The following is a 20,313-nucleotide window of genomic DNA, read 5'->3' as shown; positions in this document are numbered from 1 at the left end:
GATGAAGGCACGAGCCCAAAACATTTCTCTACCTAACTTCGTTTATCAGCTTCACTTGAAACGAAACTTTATTTTGTATTTATTTATTTTTAGAAAATGATGTACACTGATGCACAAAAGAAACGCAACACTCAGGTCTAATGTATTTAATCAAATATTTTAAACATAGATATCAAACAAAATCGCAGAAAATGTGAACAGAAATACAGATCAAAGAATCGGGATAAGTTTTCAGTGCGACACACTGCCAGAATGGAAACATAAAAAGAAGGAGCCATTGCGTATTGCTGGTATTTATTTATTTAGACATAAATGACATAAGTGTTTTTTTCTTCCATTTTCCCCCATTGACTGTTGTATCCCTGGGGGTTTAAAATGTGTATTATTAATACTTTCTGTAAAAAAAACACAGCAAAAAGATAAACCAGTCAGTGGAATACAGATATAAAAAAATGAAAGAAATTAAAATACACGGCTGGAAACAATTAGGGGACATTCAGAGACATCATGCATTATAAATCCTACAGCCCTGTATTGAAATAATGCAGAAGAGCCCTGTCATGTTAATGAAAAGTCCAGGTGAGTCTCCAACAACACAGTCTGTGCCCTCCCCCCACACTGGGTCACTACGCTGTGTGCTCACCACAGACTGAGACAGGCCTGGCATTGAATATGCAGACTGGACATGCATGAATCGATGCACAAGCATGCTTAATACACACGGCTCTGAATACCCCCCCCCAATTGTTAGCATTGTATTTCAATTCAGCCTAATAACCATGCAACAGCTGGCTCAGAATGACCACGCAACAGCTGTCCCAGCAGAGGTGCTGTTGTGTGTAGCGGGATCCTGCCACGTGCATGTCATTGATTTGCCTGTAATTTGTGAGTTGTATTGACTTGTGTTTCAAGCGGGGATGCTTTTCAGAATGCCGAAGCGCTTCTTTGGAAAGGTGCACAGGCTCTTCTGGTTCTTCTGGTTCTCAGAGCGCTCTTCCGGGCTCTTCTGGTTCTTCTGGTTCTCAGAGCGCTCTTCCGGGCTCTTCTGATTCTCAGAGCGCTCTTCCGGGCTCTTCTGGTTCTCAAAGCGATCTTCCGGGCTCTTCTGGTTCTTCTGGTTCTCAGAGCGCTCTTCCGGGCTCTTCTGGTTCTTCTGGTTCTCAGAGCGCTCTTCCGAGCTCTTCTGGTTCTTCTGGTTCTCAGAGCACTCTTCCGGGCTCTTCTGATTCTCAGAGCGCTCTTCCGGGCTCTTCTGGTTCTCAAAGCGCTCTTCCGGGCTCTTCTGGTTCTTCTGGTTCTCAGAGCGCTCTTCCGGGCTCTTCTGGTTCTTCTGGTTCTCAGAGCGCTCTTCCGAGCTCTTCTGGTTCTTCTGGTTCTCAGAGCACTCTTCCGGGCTCTTCTGGTTCTCAGAGCGCTCTTCCGGGCTCTTCTGGTTCTTCTGGTTCTCAGAGCACTCTTCCGGGTCTGGAAGGCTCTTGGTTCTTCCTGCGGATGATCTCAGCTTCCACTTGAACATGTGCAGCTGTCGTATGCTGGTCTTCTGGCCATGCCGGGCAGCATAGTCCATCGCCGTCGCCCCCTGCCGGTCCTCACTGAAGATATCGGCCCCGTGCTTGAGGAGCTCGTCGATGCACTGGCTGCGACCCCAGGCTGCTGCAACGTGGAGAGCAGTCAGGCCCAGAGGAGTCTTGAATCTCACGTCGGCACCTGAAAAAGAAACGAGATAGCAAAGTTAGCAGCGGGCAGGGGTTTCCCAGCACGAGGTGGCAGGACGGAGATTCTGATCCAGTGCGAAGTTCACATAGAAAGGGAGAAAAAACAATAAACCTAATCAGGGGGACCAGGTGGTTAAACACCCTAGTCTTTCAGCTCTGGGTTCGAATCTGGAACAGGTCGTTAGTGACATGAAGTGAAATGAGGAACTTCTCTCCTGGCAGCATCAAGGAGACTGAACTGCTCCCACAACCCCTGAAGGGTGCTCCCATCGGGGAGACTGAACTGCTCCCACAACCCCTGAAGGGTGCTCCCATCGGGGAGACTGAACTGCTCCCACAACCCCTGAAGGGTGCTCCCATCGGGGAGACTGAACTGCTCCCACAACCCCTGAAGGGTGCTCCCATCGGGGAGCTGATATTGCCGCTGCCAGTTAGGGTTACCATGCGAGTTCATGCTCACCGGGGCAGTTTGGGACAGCTCAGGCTTTTTAACTCCCACCCCAATGCATTCTGGTAAGTGTAGTTTACTCTTAAAGACAAGAAATACAGATGAACCTGCTTTATATCACGATTGCCGTGCAGCCGTCATTTCTCAAAGGACCTATGATGCATGGCGAGTGCTTTTTCAAAAATCGTGATAATAAACAGGGTATGATATTAAGTGAGGTGATATAAAACGGGTTCATCTGTATGTGAAAAGTACCTGAGACAGGTTGAAAAGCCTCAACTCTCTCAAACTGTCCCAGTGAACATGGAGCCAGATGGTAACCCGAACTGCCAGCGACAGCGGGGCCCTTAAGGACCCTCCCTGGACGCGGAGGGCCTCAATCGTTGCTTGGAGGAAGCCAGTCTGGTACCGTTCTGCAGGAGGAAGCACACTGCTCCGTGGTGTCCTCTGTGTGCGCTGATGTACAGAGCGCAGGACGCCCTCTGAGAGACCCACACAGCTCTCTGCACCGCGTTCATTTGTAACGAGTTAGGAGTGGAATACGAACAGTCCGCTGCTGTCACTCCCGCAGCCTTCAGCTGTCAGGCAGCAACAGAAAATTAAAACAATTTGGGTGACTTTTCATAAAAAATATATATATTTAATTTTTTAGAACAAATAATACATTCTTAAAATGTAGGCTGTCCCTGAGTCACTGTGGCAAGGATACTGTACTGTAACAGAAGTCTGTTCACACCCAAGAACAGACTTTCTGTGTGTCAAGGTCACCTCACCCACCCCCCCAGAGTTCAGCTTCACTTTTTTCTCCCACACTGTATTTAGCTGTATTGAGAGCACGATTGAGCCATTCTGCGTTGGCAGGTGCTGCAGGTCTAATGATGATATGAGGTAAGATACCTTTTCAACATCTCCCTCCACCGCCGCCTTCACCAGCCTCATCCAGCCGTCATAGTGCCACACCCGCAGTGTAATCACCGCTCCCGGGACGATGTCATTGAAACACACCGTGGAGCTGTTCGGCAGGTCGCCTCGAGTCGAGAGAGAGAGAGAGGTAATGTTAAAAACTGCAAGACCCGACCCGCGTAGGAGAAAGCGTAACTTTGTTCATGGAAATATAGGTGACTTGTCGGGGCGTGTCGGGGCGGGTCGGGGCGGGTCGGGGCGTGGGGCGGGTGATCCTGGGGTTCTGAAAGCGCACAAGTAAAATAATGACGGTGATTAAGAAGAAGTGTACACTGGTTGCCAGGGAAACAAGAGGCAACACGAAGTATTCTTCATTTGTCCTGCGATTATGACTCTCCCAACTCGACACACCATGCCTCACCTGCGCAGTCAATGCTGTGTGAATTACCCCGCACCCAGAGGACAGGTACCAAGTCACCTCTCACATCACACACAGCAGCATCAGTCGAGCAGTCCAGTTGTATACTATTGAATTGATACTGTGTAATGTAATAACTATACTTGTGTAGAAATTAAAATTACAAAGACAATAACACAATTTATTCACAAAAAAAAAAGTTTAGCATTCACTTCCAATATTCGATCTAACATGGCCAAAGTGAAAATACAAACCCTGGGTCTTCCCCGTAGCTTGGACGATGGAAGTTATTCACAATATTTCCAAACTGTCTCAGTTTAATGAAATCGGGTCACCTTAGCTACATCATAACGAACGCGCGTACGTGTGTGGACGAGGCTTGTAAAATTGGCCTCATAATCTATCTATCTATCTATCTATCTATCTGTCTATCTGTATAGATAGATAGATAGCTATATTATATAACCCGCACTCTTTCTTGTTAAACATTGTGTCGTTTAGTTTCTATTTTTTTAATACTCCTTCCTGTTTCACACAGTCCCGCCCCAATCAGACAAATACAGCAAATCAGCAGGCTGTATAGGTCTGATTGATGGAAGCGATCCGTACGGACAGGTGTGTGTGATAGTTTAGGTAACTCGTTAGCGAAACAATTCAATTCCTTTAGAGACAGTTCACGCAATTCATACTGACTACACACGCTCAATAAAATCAATTCATTTGCCGTTTAGAAAAGGGCGTCTGTATGTCCCGGAATTATGGGGACCAGCTGGCAAAAGCGTGAACGCGTCTTAAAGGGCAGCAGTGTGGAGTAGTGGTTAGGGGCTCTGGACTGGACCGGAGGGTCGTGGGTTCAATCCCAGGTGGGGGACACTGCTGCTGTACGCTTGAGCAAGGTACTTTACCTAGATTGCTCCAGTAAAAACCCAACTGTATAAATGAGTAATTGTATGTAAAAATAATGTGATATCTTGTAACAATTGTAAGTCGCCCTGGATAAGGGTGTCTGCTAAGAAATAAATAATAATAATTAAATCAAGTCCCAACACCAGCTACTGTTCACGTTGGACCGGGCGAACAAGGCGTGCCAATCCGGCTTCTGCTTGGCAGCAGGTCTCAAATCGAGTGTCTTCTCCAGGATGAAGTCCCCGGGAGCTGGCATGTGTGAGCTGACAGTACCCGACATGATCGCCCGGAGCAGCGCTTCCCATCCCGGGTGCTGGGACCCCCAGTGTCTGCTGGTTTTCATTCCAACCGAGCTCCCAGTTACTGAACGAGACCCTTCATTGAACTGATCGTTTGCTTAATTAGGACCTTTCTAATTGTTTTTCCGCTCTTAAACAGTTGCAGATTTTGCTTTTTTTTTCTTTTAATAGTATTTAATCATGTGCAGTGAATTACCTTCGTCCAGGTAGGAAAGCCTTTGCAAATTGGAGGGGATGCCGGCCACCAGCTCCAGGGAGTCTTTGAGCTCCCCTATAAGCGTCTGGCCGCGACAGTGGGGTACTTTAAACAACTCCCCGGTATCCTGGAATCTCGTATACAGACTGTACTGCTGGGGGCTCGGGCCGGTCTTACCCGACTTCCTCCTCACTCGCCTCCTGCAGCCTCTGCTGATCGATATCCTATTTGATGCTGCAAGGCTTGTCATCGTATTGCACTAAAACAGCATAATTTATACCGAACAAATACCAAATAAGTAAAGCTGAGAAACCGTGCAACTCATGGAGCTCACCGCACACCTTTCTTTATCCTCTGTTTGGAATGCAAAGCTCCTAGGAAACGAGCACGCACACACACTTCCAAATCGACTCGTGGAATCAGGAGTTAGGAACTGGAACACACACAATAGCGTGCCTGTGATTCGAAAGTGGAGTGATTTGCATCTGAAATACTAACCGATTGCAACACTTATTAGGACAGGCTCCAGTTGATATAGATAATGTATGCAGCGTTTATTATTCTGCTGGAGGTGGTAACTGGAGGGGCAGAAGATGCACGTTCTTTTTGTATGCATGGTTCTGTAGTTCAGTAAGAGCTAACCTGTTCAAATGTTTTCCCTTTCTTTAATGTTCTTGTAAACTCCACGAGTTTTTACTTACGCTTTTGCAACGTACAGTAATTACTTTATTATGAATTAGTTTAGTTAAATCCGCCTGTTTTCCCCCACTTTCTAATAATTTATAAACAGTGCCCATATTTACTTGAAAATATATGATTAAACTTGACACTTGATGCGTTCTATTTAAAAGTATATAAAGTTGTTTTTTTTCCCCTCCCCAGATCTTGTCTGTTGGTACACCTGTTCCAAATGTAGCAATGCCTCTATTCCCATGAAACATATTTTACTATTGATAAAATCCACTTCCTTTGCTGTGCTGTTATTAGCACCAGTAATATGCTACAGTCCTCGTGTTCTTTAGTGGAAGATCTTTTGGCTTGGCATGCATTCAGACATTTCAATTTGCAATATACAGATCTTCCAAAGCCTGCAAACAAATCCAGTTGCTTCCTAATACTTCACTTGATTCTTCAAACTCCTTCATTCTGTGGATCTTCTACTTACCTTTTCTCTTCTTAATCCTAAACAATTAGGAGAACGAACTGGACTAATATATCATTATTACAGTTATTATCTTTACAGATGTGGCACGAGGGGCTGCATTTATTATATAGTAGGGATTAGTAAAAATAAAAACCATCAGATTTCATTTTCTGCAAAAGATTTTAATTAAAATGTGTACTGTTGGCGATTGGTAAACGTGGTTTCAATATTTTAAATGATTTACTTGTGCATAAACATTTCCCACTTTCCTGTGTAATTACATTTTTGAATCTAGACATTTTCCTCCACAGACATTACCAAACTTATGTTTATTGAAGGCTAATCAAAAAAATACAGAAAATTATAATTAAAAAATTAAAAATTGACAATTATTTTTAAATGGTTTGAAAACTGCAAAGTTAGTATACAAAGTATTTTAAAATCAATAAACAAGGTACATTTAGAAAAACAAATTAAACTCTGCATAAAATATTTATAAACATTTCTATAACATTAAAAAGTTCAGAGACCCTGACAAATAAACACTGCTGAGACTTAGCCTCATTCCGACATTGTGATCTGTGAATGAGATGAACAGAGGTCTGAAAACATGAACCCACAGGCTTTAGAACTGCCCCTTTAACTGAGATCTACCCGCTCGCTACATGCAACCCAGTGCTTGCTGAAGGCGATACACAATGCTCCCACAAAACAATACACCAACCTTCCTTTACAAAGAAAAATAAATAGAAAAATCCTTTAAATAAACGTGCGACAATCCCAGATACTACCCACCCCCTCTACTGGCCATAGTACGTGCGGTCCCAGACGTGGAACAGACAAACCTCAGGTGCCTGTCCACCTGTGAAGCTGGTCCTGCAGGGATCATCAGATGGACAGGCACTGGGAAACCACACTGCTGCTGACTCAGCCAGACTGACTGGTCCACCCGTTACCCACGAAGCTGCTCCTGCAACCTGTCTTGTTCCGCTGCTCTCCCATCACAAGCACCCCGGCTCAAACTCATCCTTTCGTCTGTTTGCTGGGCTATTGAACAGTCCACCACACTGTGCCTCTCCCATCCTCCAGCAGGGTTTACTGGGTTCTGCTCTTTGCACAGCTATCTGATAGTACAGTTCAGCCTGCCCTTTCCTCCCTTCACAGAGCTCCACGCCCACTTCAAGCTCCTGTATGGGTTGAATCATGGGGGCATATCCCAGATTCAGACTTCTCTGTTTTCTCCATTTGCAATCCCAACATAATGCCAGATGGCATCGGGCACACCCCGAATAACAAACCCAACACAGTATCTGTGTATATATATATATATATATATATATATATATATATATATATTGTTGTACTCTACTGCCCTCTTGGTGGCTGTGAAGGCACTGCTATTTTAAATATCACACTTAAAGCATGGCAGTATGGTTCCTGCATGGATCGCTTTAGTAAACCGTAGTGCTTTCTACTTCCACAGCTGAAGGCAGAGCAGCCTTTAACTTGCACAAAAAAACACAAATGTGTGTCTGCGGTTTTACAGCAGGAAGAAATCGACCCAAACCATGTAGTGGTTATATATGGAGCTGGACTGAGTGGCTGTGGGTTTAATCTGCTCGACATCATACTTAGCCTACCTCCTAAATACATTTTGTGGGTCAGTGGTCTCCTGTTTTAGAAGCCCATTTGCACACAACGGCGGTAGGGAACTGCAGCTGAAGCTCAAGTCCTGCAGCTGTTACAGGAAAAGGAGACAAGCACAGTGTCAGCTACGAAAAGCCCTGTGACTTGAGAACAGAGCGAGACATGTCCTGGTCATGTACGGGCAACTGAACTGTGTGGAGCCCTGAGTGTTTGCTTTCTTTTCTTTTTAAAACATCTATTTCTTTTTTTCTAAAAATAAAAGAACATAAATAAAAAAATATATATTACAGTAAGCTTAAAAGAAAACCCTTGAAACTATTTATAAATACTCTTTTTATATTAAATGCTTATACTGTAATACATCGGGCAATCCCACTTTCTGAGCAGCACCATTTACTGAAATAGCGTCGGCGGTTACCGTGTCGTCTTCTCCAACAGACTTTACTATATAATATATATACTGTGTGCATTGGTTTTCACCTCTGCGCGGCAGACCACTGCTACCCCCGTCCCACAGGAGAGGAGCCCTCCTGCTGAACACAGCCCGGGATGAACTCAACCCCACCCGGGTCACAGTGCTGGCTTCTGAACTTGTCACCTTTGGGGCGTAGAGGGCACACGAGCGCTGTGGCATGTTCAGACTGTGTGCTGGCTTCGCTCCAGAGTACTATTTGTTGTTTTTTTCTCCATTGATGTGTCATTAAATTAAGGCAGCAGTGTCCTCTGTGCTTGCTGATGGGTCCAAACTAGCGAAAAACCGGACATCCCTGTCCCGGTCAGCCTGCAGGGCTATCACAGTCTCTTCAACAGTCTCCTGATGGGGGCAACCTGCATCCTTGAAGTACGCTGGGGAACACAAAACAAGAGAGCACGTGTTGGGAGTTAAAACCACAAGGGAATCGGCTCTGGTTATAAAACGTGGTCGGCCAGCGTGCTCACATTGTAAGCCTGCTTTGCTTACAATTTTCTTTTCATTTTCTTTGCCAATGCGACCTGCATGCAAGGAGGACGCAAGCCTTCTACGAATACAGCAGATGTTGAATACATTAATAATTCACATATTAGAAGTGCTGCCTTTGCATGCATATTTACCTTTCTCCAGTACAGTCTGCCGCAAAGCCTTGGCTACAAGCACTCGGACGTTAGCCACAGGGTCTGCAGACAGCGTAATAAGACTGGGGAGTAAGTGCTGAGCAAACTGGCCCATGGGCATGCAATCCTCTTCTACCACAGCCTGCAGAAGAGACAAGAGAGGTGATGAGCAGCAGCAGCAGCAGCAGTGTTTCTATCACCATATTCAGAACAGTGCTACTCTTAAAATCACGACAGATTCCTCCACTGTCCAGTCTGTCCAATCACTTGCTGCACTAGAAGATGTAGTTAGCATGTGGAAGTATTTCCTTCATTGTCTTACAAGTATTCAGAGTTTACACACTCAAATAAAAGAGTCTTAAATTTGTTACACTAGGGCTAGGAACTTTAAAATTGAGTTCAGATGCCTAGCAGTGATTACAATGTCGAATGCAATACAGGTTTTTGTTTAAGTTACTGAACATGGTGAAAGTTGTCATGGGGCTCACCTGACAGATGAAGGCAAAAGCTTGTCTTCCCACCCACTTGGGGCAATGGCAGAATCTCATTATGAGCTCATTGAGAAAGTTCAAGCCCAGGTCATTGGCCCCATTCATGTAGAACTTCCTCAAGATCTCCACCACCTGTCAGAGAACAGTTTTGACAACATTTAACAAGGGAGGAGTCGTTGCACCCTTTAGGAATGGGTTTCTGCTTTGGATCATACAGATTTACAAGACTTGAGAAACGTGCAGATTTAAAACCACAAGAACGATAACAGAAAGCTCTCCTACCAGCCTGTAAGAGATCCATCGGACTTCAGAGACTTTATCAGAGCACAGCGTCAGTGCGATTTGCCTCAGATAGTCGTATATGTCATTGTGGCTGTACAGCTCAACGATCAGGATCAGCTGCCTGTTAAAACACAGAACAGAAAATACATGAAGACACAATGCAAAAAAATGGAACCCTGCTCAAAGCTTACATAAACTGCATATCGCACCACTGTCGCAGAAAAATCAAATAAACAGAAAAGAACTATCGTTTGCCTCACTCTGCCAGCTCGTATCTGAACCTCCAGTTGCGGCTGTTATCAGTCACCATGAACTCCTGCAGCTGGAACAGGTACTCCCTCCTCTTATCAGCATGAAGCAGCTGGAAATCAAACCAGTGAAAATGAACACCAAAAACAAGCAAGCATTCACACCCGGCTTGCTTGCATCCCAACCACAAAAATCAACAGAACTTACAGCTTATTACAGAGTTTCATTATTACAATATCGCTCACACACAGAGTGCGTGTTTATTAGCATTGTAACAAAGCAGCTTCTCTTACCTTGAGGAAATCGTAGAGGTGTTTCAAGACTCCGATCCGCACCTCATCCAGGTCTTTCAGGAAACCGTTGAAGATGGGTAGGAGATCTGCAGCTGTCAGCTGCTCTCCCAGAATCACAGCCAGCTCGTGGATTGAGAAGGCCAGGGTTCGACGCACTTTCCACTACGAAGGAACGATTCAAGCACATTATGAAAACCGTGGGGACTTTCATGGCATTATTCCCTCAGACAGGAGGGAATAATGCCATTATTACACATATGTATGCACTTTTGTAGCGGACAGTGATTGCACGTTTATAGAAGTTAGTACTATATTGGATTACAATTCTTTGACAAACGTCTGTATCAAAGTCTTCAGTATAGCTCTCGTTTAAAACCTCCTGACTATGAAGCAATATAGGTAACGGGATCAATTATCTAAAATGTTTAAATACTGGTTTAAATAACACAACTAGGAACAATCCTGACATTTCTGTAAAGTTTAAAAGATAAGAGAGACTCTAAAAAGACACGAAAGAGGCTCTCCGGCACTGTGGAAGAGGTTGGTTTCCACAAAGGCAAAAGACAGCTGTGTTAAGATCCAGCACGGTTCAGAGGGTTCCTGCTGATCACTTCTGGCTGCAATGTACCTGCACATCGGTAGCCAGGGTCTCGTAGGTATCCTTCAGGCAGTGCCAGTTCTGTCGGCCCAGGGTCAGTGCCACGCCCGGCAGGCTGAAGGCACAGTGTTTGGCTATTTCAGTGTCCACAGTCTGGGCTCGGGCAGGGTCTGTCATTGACAGGTACTGGTCCAACAGCTGCTGCGGGATGACATTCTGAGCAAGGGAAAGGAAAGGGGATTTGAAACTTTTTTTTTTTTTTTTTTTAAATCAAGTGGCATGCACCAGCTGGGATGTGTCATTTCACAATGTGCTGAAACTCACCTGAAGCTTGGATGTCTCTTCTTCAAACAGCAGATCAGGGTCCTGCTCCCTGTGCAGCTCCTGCGCATTCTCAATCAGCTGGGGCGTCATCCTCTGTGGCAAGAAAAGGAAAGGATTTCATGTAAGAATATGCATTTCTCCACTGATCAGCCACTGTGAACTGCATCCCATCATTCAGTGAACTCACATTATCATAAGGGTCATAATCAAGGGGAGGTTTCTTCACAGGGGGCTCAACACCAACATTTGAATCTGGTGGGGCTTCACTGTCTGAAGGGTCCGCACCATCTGAGGGGGAGGCTAGCAATGGAGTCTCATGCTGCTCCTGCTGCTCCTGCTGCTGCTGTGTTGTACCGCAGGAATCCTGACTAGCCTCTGGCAGCTCCTCTTCAGAGTGTGCGTCCAGCTGGGCTGCTTTAAGGGCAGCAGAGAGGACTTGTACCTGTGCTGTAAAAGTCAACGGGAAGGGTTCAAATACAAGCTGTAGCACACTGCAGAAAATGAACACACAGAGAATCGACAAACACAAACTGGGGTCTGCAAAGGGTAACAAAAAAAAAACAACAAAAAAACAACAATTATGATAAAAAAGGCCATTATATAATAGGATTGTTTTTTTGCACAACTTAAAGAGAGAGCTCATTGATTGCTAAAAAAAATCCAAAGCATCACCCGGCAGCTAAACTGCCCGAGACCCGAGGTCTTATGATGCGCACATGGCATTTACTTACAGAGCACTTTATTGAGAGTCAGGCCAGCCCACCGAGACACAGGCGGCGTCAGAGAAGATCACGAAGGTGCCCTGAGCCCTCCTTCTCATCATTACCTTGCACGTCGGGGTCATCCATGTGAGGCTGCAAACTCTCCAGAGCTTTCTGGATTTCTCTGCGGGTAGCTGGTCCCTCGGAGCTCCAGACGGATTCCCTCTCCCCCTTCTCTTGGGGCTGCAGCAGCTCCAGGTCCAGGCTGATGTCTGGGAGCGGAGGTCTCCAGTAGTTAAAGGAGTTGTAGGTGTCCTCGCTGCTCTCCGGAGACGCTTCTGCACTGTTGTTGCTGTTCTCGCTGGCAGCTGGAAGACAGCGCTGCTCCTCTGCTTTGCAGGGGGCGGGCGATGCTGGCTGAGCACCCCGCTCTTCAGTGCAGTTGCTAGGGGTGATCTGTGCAGACTCACTGCCTGCAGTGGGTGCATCTTTGCAGTTTTCAGACTCACAGCGATTCTTGTCTTGTTCTCTGCAGGTGGAGCCCTCAACAGCGATTTCAGACCTGAAAAGCAAAACCAGTACTAGTAATTAAACGCCACAGAGCATATCAAAAAGATAGGGATCCATCCATGCTCTTAGATGATGTAAACTAAAGAGCAGATCGAAAGGAACTCAGTAAAAGAAACCAGTAACAGGAGCAGTGTTTCAATTAGTATACTGTACAATCACACTCCCCTGTATTGAGAAACACAAGGTGTTTGCAAGAGGCTGCTTACCTCCCTGCTGGAGTACACTTGTCTTCTTTGAAGTACAGCCCTGCGCCTGCGGGATTCGCAAACGTGGAAATAAACCGACCGAGGGACTGGAAAGCAGCCTGGCGAACCTACAATTGAAAAAACAAAATGTTTTCTATCACTCGAAAAACAAAACAATTTTCCTACCATGATTGATTCCATGCTGTGTGCATTCTGGCACCCAAATATTGGTATTTTAAATGAATCTACAACCACCACTCCCACCTTTTAAATTTATGAAATAACAAAACACTGTCCACTTAACGAACATCGTTTTGGAAATATGAAACAGCCTATATTTGTATGATCTTACCCATCTGGAGGGATCGCTGATGAGGCTGATGAAGAGAGGGGACAGTTTAGTCCGCCGGACCTCAGGGCAGGTGGAGTTGGACACGGTCATAAAGCACTCTGCACACGCCTTGCGTATACCCCACACGCTGTCCGAGCACAGCTCAAAGAATTTAGCAATCTGAAAGAAAAAATGCACACAAATGTTAAACGTCTTTCTTATTTAAATAAGGAAACAAGGCTTGAAAAGTACAAAAGATCAAACAGATTGTAAAATGAAACCCTTGGACTCTGGACGGCTTCCATCTCGGATTCACCAGTGAAAGAGAAAGCCTCTGCTGAAACTGTCTGCACTACAGCAGTCCTGGACAGCACTGCCTGCTTAGCTCCAACAACAATGCACCACATGCACGCCAGTTTTATACACACTTACCAAATGTTTTTCTGTGGCATCCTGTCCAACAATGCTGCAGAAGTCCCCAAAATTAGCCGCACATACCTATTAAGAAAGAAGCAAGTACTCACAGGGTGCAAAACACACTTTACAACAAAATGCACGCAACTTACAGAGACTGGGGCTGAATGAATTTAAAATGAGAACGTTGCTATTTTGTTATGAGCACATAGACACAAAGCCTGTTTCATATTGAATTCAGAAGAGTAAATGCTCCTTGCATGAAATGTTGTAGGATCTCTTACCTTACGAACTTGGAACAACCTTCCGTCGCTGCACAGATCGCAGAATCGATGCAGAAGCAGATGTTCCACGGTGTCCTTGGTTAACATCGAGACCAATTTACACATTATCTAGAAAAAAACACAAAACATACAGAAAATGATTAGAACCAGAGCTCCTCAAATTACAAGACTACAAGCTGTGCTCCTCTGGTAGATAATACTCAATCTTTATTGTTTAATCAGTTACCTTAAAACCTCAAAAATCAAACAAAACAGCACAATACAAGTCAAGCGGAATACAGTACGCACTGCCACGGCCTCTATCTTGTAGTCGTCGTCGCTGTTCGGTGTGGTGAGGTCCAGCAGGACAGGGCACACCTTGCTCTCAACGTCGTTCTTGCTGATCAGACCCTGCTCCAGCAGAACCAGCAGCGCAGCTTGGCTCGTCTTTCTCACCTGCAGATTCACAAAAGAAAACAGGCTTGCTTTCCAGCTCTAGTCAAGGATCTACCAGGGGCACGGAGCCACAGGACAGACCCTGATCAGCAGGGCTGGGTTCAATTCCTCTTTAAAATCAATTTGAATTGATATTTTAGAGACATAATTGTTGCGATTGTTCAACTGCTTTCATTTGAAGCCAATTTAATTGACAAACAGCGCTGCCACTGCGATAAGCTCGTTTTAACAGAATGCTGCCGATTGCATACTTGAGCAATGATGCGTTGGAATTGATTAAAAGGGAATTGGAACTGATTTTTAAAAGGAACTGGAACTGAAAGACAGGAATTGACCCCCGACCCAGGTCTATAGTGATTTGCTGCACGGCAGACACGTGAAGGTAGATCTCCTCACCTGGTTGTTTGGGTCGGTCAGGTACCTCACCACAATAGGTACCAGGTACCTGGAGAAAGCCGCTGGGAAGTTGGGTCTCCTCTCATGGAGAAACATGGCGATATTGGGAACCTGCTCCATCACTTCAGCCCGCACTGTTGGCTCTGGAATCACAAAACAAAAAACAAACACACAAGAGTGTCTCGCTTTTCCATCTGCTAATAAAATGACAACGACAATCAAATCCATAAATGTGTGGATGTTTACCGATTCAACAATGCAGACCAATATTAAAATGTGGGGCCCATTTATAAATTCATTACAAAAACAGATTTGTAATGCATATTACTGTTGTCTTACTACAGTGACTTCAAAAAAAAAAAAAAAAAAAAACGTTTGTTCCTATCCCTATTAGATAATAATCATCACTGACGGTATTGGGGTGTGGGTTTAGATTATATATTTGAGAATATGTCTGGATTATAAGATTGCATGTACGTTATTTATAAAAAATGTATAAAAAAATAAAATCCAGAATAACTAGCGTAATCTATAATTTTATTTTCAGTTTAAGACACTAAAAGTTTAGCTGCTGGAGTCTTTCCAGAAAGTGACCTGGTGCTGAAAAGGTTCAAATGAAATCCGCACACAGGTATCCCAGCTCTCATGCGCTCCACACATACCTCCATCTTCTGACATCCTGGCAACAGTCTCCATGACTGTGAGGAAATCATTTTCATTGTCGCTGAACTCCCGCAAGACATCCAGCAACCCCCTCGCCACGATCTGCCTGCGGAGCACAAGCAGCACTTGAGTCAGAGTCAGCTCCTGAACTCTGTGCGCTCAGCCAACAAGGAGGAGGTAGTGAAACAGCCCAGTACTATTCAAACCTTTTATTAGCATGCAAGGGTTTCCTTGAGTCAGCACAGAGCTGACTGCAGCGCCACACTTTCAGCTCTGCTGCTGCTGCTGATGAAGTTTCTGATCTCGCTCGCTTGTCTGCTATCTGTTTGCCTGTTGTTTTTGCCTGGCAGTGCGAGGCTGAGGGGCAGCTGGTTTACATGTGGTTCATTATGGGTTGTCCCTTCATAACTTCAAAGAGGTATACAATTACGTACCAGTCCTTAAAAGATAACTGGGCTCTACTGAAGTCACCAACAACAGCAGCTCTAAACATTGCCCCTGGTAAGTTTTTTTTTTTTTTTTTTAAAAAGGCTTTTGTTTAGTGTCTTAGTTATTTAAAAATACAGCTGTTCTTTCTAAATGTATCTTTCCTTATTTAAGATAATCTTGTTGTTTTAATACATTTTCAAGGGTTAGGAATAATACAATAAAAAAGTTACTGCATTTTGGCACTAGAAGAAGGAAGAGAAAGCAGTGAAAAGAGCATTTGTGCCACATGTGTGTCTTTAACTGGTGCGCTAACATAAAAACTCTAAGCTGTTCCAGAGAGCGAATTCCTAACAGAACTGAAGGTGTAAAAAAACGTTCCAGAAGAAACTGCTACTTCACTTAACAGCGTATAATTATACAAATAACTCTTTCATTCCAGATGAAGAACTGCGGGGGCCTCCTGGCGTTTTCCACAGGTATCATTAAGCAGTTACAGCTTTAGCTTCAGGAAAAGCATCAAAACCACATCAAACATGCACATTCATTTGAAAACCACCAGCCTCAGTAAAGAGAAGCATTCTGCTGGGAGTCCTGGTGCTTGGCAAAGCATGCCGGGGCTGGGTCTTCTCTCCTAATATAATCCAAGCAATGCCCCACACCAGACACATGAAGTGGCGCAGTTGTTCCTCATTAAAGGCATGGGCCTGATTCAATCAGCACAATAACTGGCTCAGTTACAAGGGCTGTCATTTGCGCTTTCTGGACCAGTTTTTGCTAATATATATATATCTTAATTCCGAATGGCAACAATTAGGGTGGAGGTATATTAACAGCTGGTGTGGAGTAGTGGTTAGGGCTCTGGACTCTTGACCGGAGGGTTGTGGGTTCAATCCCCAGTGAGGGACACTGCTGTTGTACCCTTGAGCAAGGTACTTTACCCAGATTGCTCCAGTAAAAAACCCAACTGTATAAATGGGTAATTGTATGTAAAAATAATGTGAAATAATGTATAATGTGATATCTTGCAACAATTGTAAGTCGCCCTGGATAAGGGCGTCTGCTAAGAAATAAATAATAATAATAATAATAATAATAATAATAATAATAATAATAACAGCTGAGCATTCGATGAACACGCTTTTCAAAGCATGGGCTAGCATGCAAAAGCCTTCAAAATGAAGAGCACTTTCCATACACTACATTAAACAAGATCTTGCTGGGAGACGAGGAGATGCTTTTCATGCGTCAGAACAACAAAAACAAGCTGACTGAGCATGTCCAGGAAATCCAATACAGTACATTGGTTTTCCTGGATTTGGAAAATTGTCAAGATACGGCGCAACAGTGACACCGGTGGTCACACAAGCCATTGCGGCAGCTTCTTTCGTTTTTTTGTCACTCAGCTAGTGAAGTGGCTGTTCCTCTTAATCAATGGTTTCATGTTCTCCTTACAGAATATTATAGAGGAGGGACAGACTGTAGATGTCTTTCATGCTTGTGCTAGCTTGTGTCTTGTCCAACACACATTTTGCATAGCTACTTGTGTGGCAAAAAAATGACCTCCACACTTTGAACAAAAAAAAACTAAATCTGGAAATCCTTCTTGAACAGTAAAAACAAAACAATTTCAGTTTAGTGCCGAAGTATAAAAATCCCCCCGGTATCCTTTATCAACACTATCGCATATCAGACATCAATGTTTCAGTACTGCTTTTATGTATGGTCATTACATTACATTGCACAGTAGTTTTTCTTTTGGCTTATTGATACGTAGCAGGCAATGTAATTTAAAATGGTATGCCCTTGTCAATCTTACATAACTGCAGTTTGCATAGGTTTTACCGATCCTGGTATTTTATTGGCACATGACTTCCCCAGTCTTGTTCGTAAATGCCAGAAAATCCCACTCATGAGACCTTGTCAAATCGTATCAGTGAAGCTCACTTTCACAAGGCTGAAACACCGATTGCCATGCAGTTTAAAAATTCTACTTTTGCATATTTCAATTAACAAGTTTAAAGTGCTGACACAAGGAACCACGACTGAAGCAGTAAAAGTCTATGATAGAGTTGCAAGTTCAATTTTTACCCAGTGGATCAAAGTTCCACTGTTGCTTGCAAGTAACCCTTTATAGCTCTTCAGGAGACTGAGTATGCACAGCAGCCACACTGATCAATACAACCCTTCTGAATATGCACAGCAGCCACACTGATCAATACAACCCTTCTGAATATGCACAGCAGCCACACTGATCAATACAACCCTTCTGAATATGCACAGCAGCCACACTGATCAATACAACCCTTCTGAATATGCACAGCAGCCACACTGATCAATACAACCCTTCTGAGTATGCACAGCAGCCACACTGATCAATACAACCCTTCTGAATATGCACAGCAGCCACACTGATCAATACAACCCTTCTGAATATGCACAGCAGCCACACTGATCAATACAACCCTTCTGAATAGGCACAGCAGCCACACTGATCAATACAACCCTTCTGAATATGCACAGCAGCCACACTGATCAATACAACCCTTCTGAGTATGCACAGCAGCCACACTAATCAATACAACCCTTCACCTTACCTGTTGAACACATTCTCGCTGAAGGCATATTTTTCCAGACGGCCCAGTGGTGTTAGATTGTCCTGCCCAGCATCCAGAAAAGCAGTTATCCGAATCCCATCACACTCTGTACCATAGTCATCAAATCCAACTGCGGTTCAAAAAAGATGAAATACAGTGAATAGCTGACTGCAATATGGAATTAACACATACAGGTTTATTTGAATGTATGCCCCCTCCTTCAAACCTCAGTAAATTACAGTCAAATGAGTGTATTCAGTGCTGTTAATTAAACCTGGGAGAAAACGTCAGCTATTTCTATCTGACACTGTTTAAAATAGACACCATCGGCTGATACAGTACACTGTATCCTTTACCACAAGCCTCTAGAGATATTAAACAATTCTGTTGATAGATGTGGACATGAAGATTTATCATTATTATTATTATTATTATTATTGCTATTCATGTTTAGAAAACCCCACTCGTGCTCATCAAGCTGCAGGGAGACAATGCTTTCAGTTCATTCTTAATCCTATTATTTCGATTCAGATTCGGTTTTACCTTCTTAGTCTAGTTGGCTCTATTTTTTCTTTTCACCGTGTACAGCCTGCTTTAGTTTCATTTGTTTCAGTATCCCAGCTTCACCCTCACAAGCTGCACGTTTACTGGGATGTGGTGTTCCAGATAGTTTCTCTTCTGATGGCAGAAGCATCTATATGTTTTGTATTGCATGACTGGTAGAGGAACTTTAATGACCAGTTTGATGCAGCAAGCCACCATTCAAATTGCACCTATCACTCGAATAATGCTGATAAACTAATTCAATACCCTTACCAAATCACTACAGTAAGAGGTATCTTTGCTTAGCAGTATTTGCATAGGGGGGTAACAGATCTGAATGAACAGAAAACATTACTGACTAAACATGCCTATGAATAAAAAAAAAAAACTTACAATCATCCAAATCATCATGACCATCTTCAAAGTATAAAGAAAGCCCTAAAGAAAAAATATATACACAGATGAAAGAAAGAAACGAATTCATGGTAATATTGCATCAAACATCTACCGGGAAATACTGCAGATGACACTCAACACCTGAATTGGCGTGTCATCTGAACTTTTACTGCAATTTCACTGACATTACATACATTTATGTAATCGTTTCTAAATACTAATAAATAAAAAGGTTTAAACGATGCTATATTAATAACAGTCAAACCCGAATGCGTTACCTCAATACACAACTCCGTTTCAGACAGACTCCGGCTTCCTACCTGCACACCTGCATACCTGCACACCTGCACACCTGCACACCTGGGTAACGCGTTGCGCAAGCAAGGAACTTCAGGAATGCAGACCACGTGATATACATACCGGTAATGACGCACAGCGTACGATACGCGGTAGTGAGTTATTAAAACATAGTCGAGTCGATTAGACTGGCCGGTAGCAGCACTCACACAATACCTGCTCTTTTACAATTACACAACTGGATGAGACACACAGAAATTTACCAGAATCGGTGCAAACGGAATCAGTGTCTTATCGCACTAGAACGAGAACGGCCTGCCCCCCACCCCCCCATACAGTTACTGTACCATCTAGCTTGACTTTGTACACACCTATTATTATTAAACGTTCAGCTCAAACACAACATCCACATGCTCAGAACATTGTATTTAATTGACAGACACTTTTAAGAGCAGTTGTGACCGGATACGACTTAAACACGGGTGTGTAATTATGTTTGAATGGGCGCTCGGAAACACACCGCCGTTTCAAAACATGACCCGACCTACAGTGCTGTGAATACGATCAAATCAGCGCCTCCACAACACGAACTACAAGCACAAACATCGCAAAGAAACACTAGCGACTGCAAACAATACCAACCCTGTGCAATATCACCACAGCATACCGCTAGTGTCAAGGAGACCTTGTTATTCAGTGATGTTTCTATTCAGTAATACATTGTTCACTTACATTTGTAAACAACACATATTAATTACTCAAACGTCGCCTATCTAAACATTCCCTGCTGAATGTAAAATGCAAGTACGGAGATAGATATATATATATATATATATAGGTTAAGAGTTTTAATCACAGCGAAATAAACTTTAAAAGCGATTAAATGTCTTTACCTGCCATCTTGAATTGAACACTGAACGGGGCAGAGAGCAAAAGCCACTTCCTGAAACCGTTTCCTAAACAGGGTTTGTGGGGTTTTTTAAATTATAAATTAAAATACGTAAGACTTGGCTATAATTAAGAGTCGTTTACCTGTGTCATATTTAAAAAAATATATATAAAAATTACGC

At 43.7% G+C, this 20,313-nt stretch overlaps 2 protein-coding genes across 2 annotated transcripts; both read right to left on the bottom strand.

Annotated features, from left to right (window-relative positions):
• Positions 1 to 112: 112 nt before the first annotated feature.
• On the bottom strand, positions 113 to 5,408 carry LOC117435486 (pyrroline-5-carboxylate reductase 1-like). Its single transcript, XM_058990687.1, has 4 exons — positions 4,886 to 5,408; positions 3,061 to 3,191; positions 2,573 to 2,741; positions 113 to 1,707 (listed from the first exon to the last, which is right to left on the bottom strand). The coding sequence occupies exons 1-4, from the start codon at positions 5,133 to 5,135 to the stop codon at positions 908 to 910; spliced, it is 1,350 nt and encodes a 449-aa protein (XP_058846670.1). The 5' UTR covers positions 5,136 to 5,408; the 3' UTR covers positions 113 to 907.
• A 2,938-nt stretch (positions 5,409 to 8,346) lies between these two features.
• On the bottom strand, positions 8,347 to 20,209 carry LOC117396838 (serine/threonine-protein phosphatase 4 regulatory subunit 1-like). The gene is made up of 20 exons (XM_034905215.2): positions 20,137 to 20,209; positions 18,944 to 18,988; positions 18,008 to 18,137; positions 14,984 to 15,090; positions 14,322 to 14,464; positions 13,779 to 13,925; positions 13,491 to 13,598; positions 13,225 to 13,290; positions 12,814 to 12,972; positions 12,483 to 12,589; positions 11,832 to 12,268; positions 11,193 to 11,452; positions 11,006 to 11,098; positions 10,712 to 10,897; positions 10,084 to 10,245; positions 9,802 to 9,902; positions 9,542 to 9,662; positions 9,257 to 9,391; positions 8,769 to 8,910; positions 8,347 to 8,522 (listed from the first exon to the last, which is right to left on the bottom strand). The coding sequence occupies exons 1-20, from the start codon at positions 20,141 to 20,143 to the stop codon at positions 8,377 to 8,379; spliced, it is 2,802 nt and encodes a 933-aa protein (XP_034761106.2). The 5' UTR covers positions 20,144 to 20,209; the 3' UTR covers positions 8,347 to 8,376.
• Positions 20,210 to 20,313: the final 104 nt, after the last annotated feature.

The sequence above is a fragment of the Acipenser ruthenus genome, chromosome 18 (assembly GCF_902713425.1).
Source record: "Acipenser ruthenus chromosome 18, fAciRut3.2 maternal haplotype, whole genome shotgun sequence".
Taxonomy (NCBI): domain Eukaryota; kingdom Metazoa; phylum Chordata; class Actinopteri; order Acipenseriformes; family Acipenseridae; genus Acipenser; species Acipenser ruthenus.
This window is presented reverse-complemented; position numbering and strand designations above follow the sequence as displayed.

What these genes read in the sequence shown, in the direction of transcription:
- LOC117435486 (XM_058990687.1), bottom strand. Translation starts at nt 5,135, where the DNA reads ATGACAAGCCTTGCAGCATCAAATAGGATATCGATCAGCAGAGGCTGC. An exon ending in TGGAGGGAGATGTTGAAAAG is followed by an intron (nt 2,742 to 3,060) that starts GTATCTTACCTC and finishes GCTGCCTGACAG; the next exon opens with CTGAAGGCTGCGGGAGTGAC. An exon ending in GTGCTTCCTCCTGCAGAACG is followed by an intron (nt 1,708 to 2,572) that starts GTACCAGACTGG and finishes TTTCTTTTTCAG; the next exon opens with GTGCCGACGTGAGATTCAAG.
- LOC117396838 (XM_034905215.2), bottom strand. An exon ending in TCATGATGATTTGGATGATT is followed by an intron (nt 18,138 to 18,943) that starts GTAAGTTTTTTT and finishes TTTGAACCGCAG; the next exon opens with TTGGATTTGATGACTATGGT. An exon ending in GGATGACCCCGACGTGCAAG is followed by an intron (nt 11,453 to 11,831) that starts GTAATGATGAGA and finishes TGACTTTTACAG; the next exon opens with CACAGGTACAAGTCCTCTCT.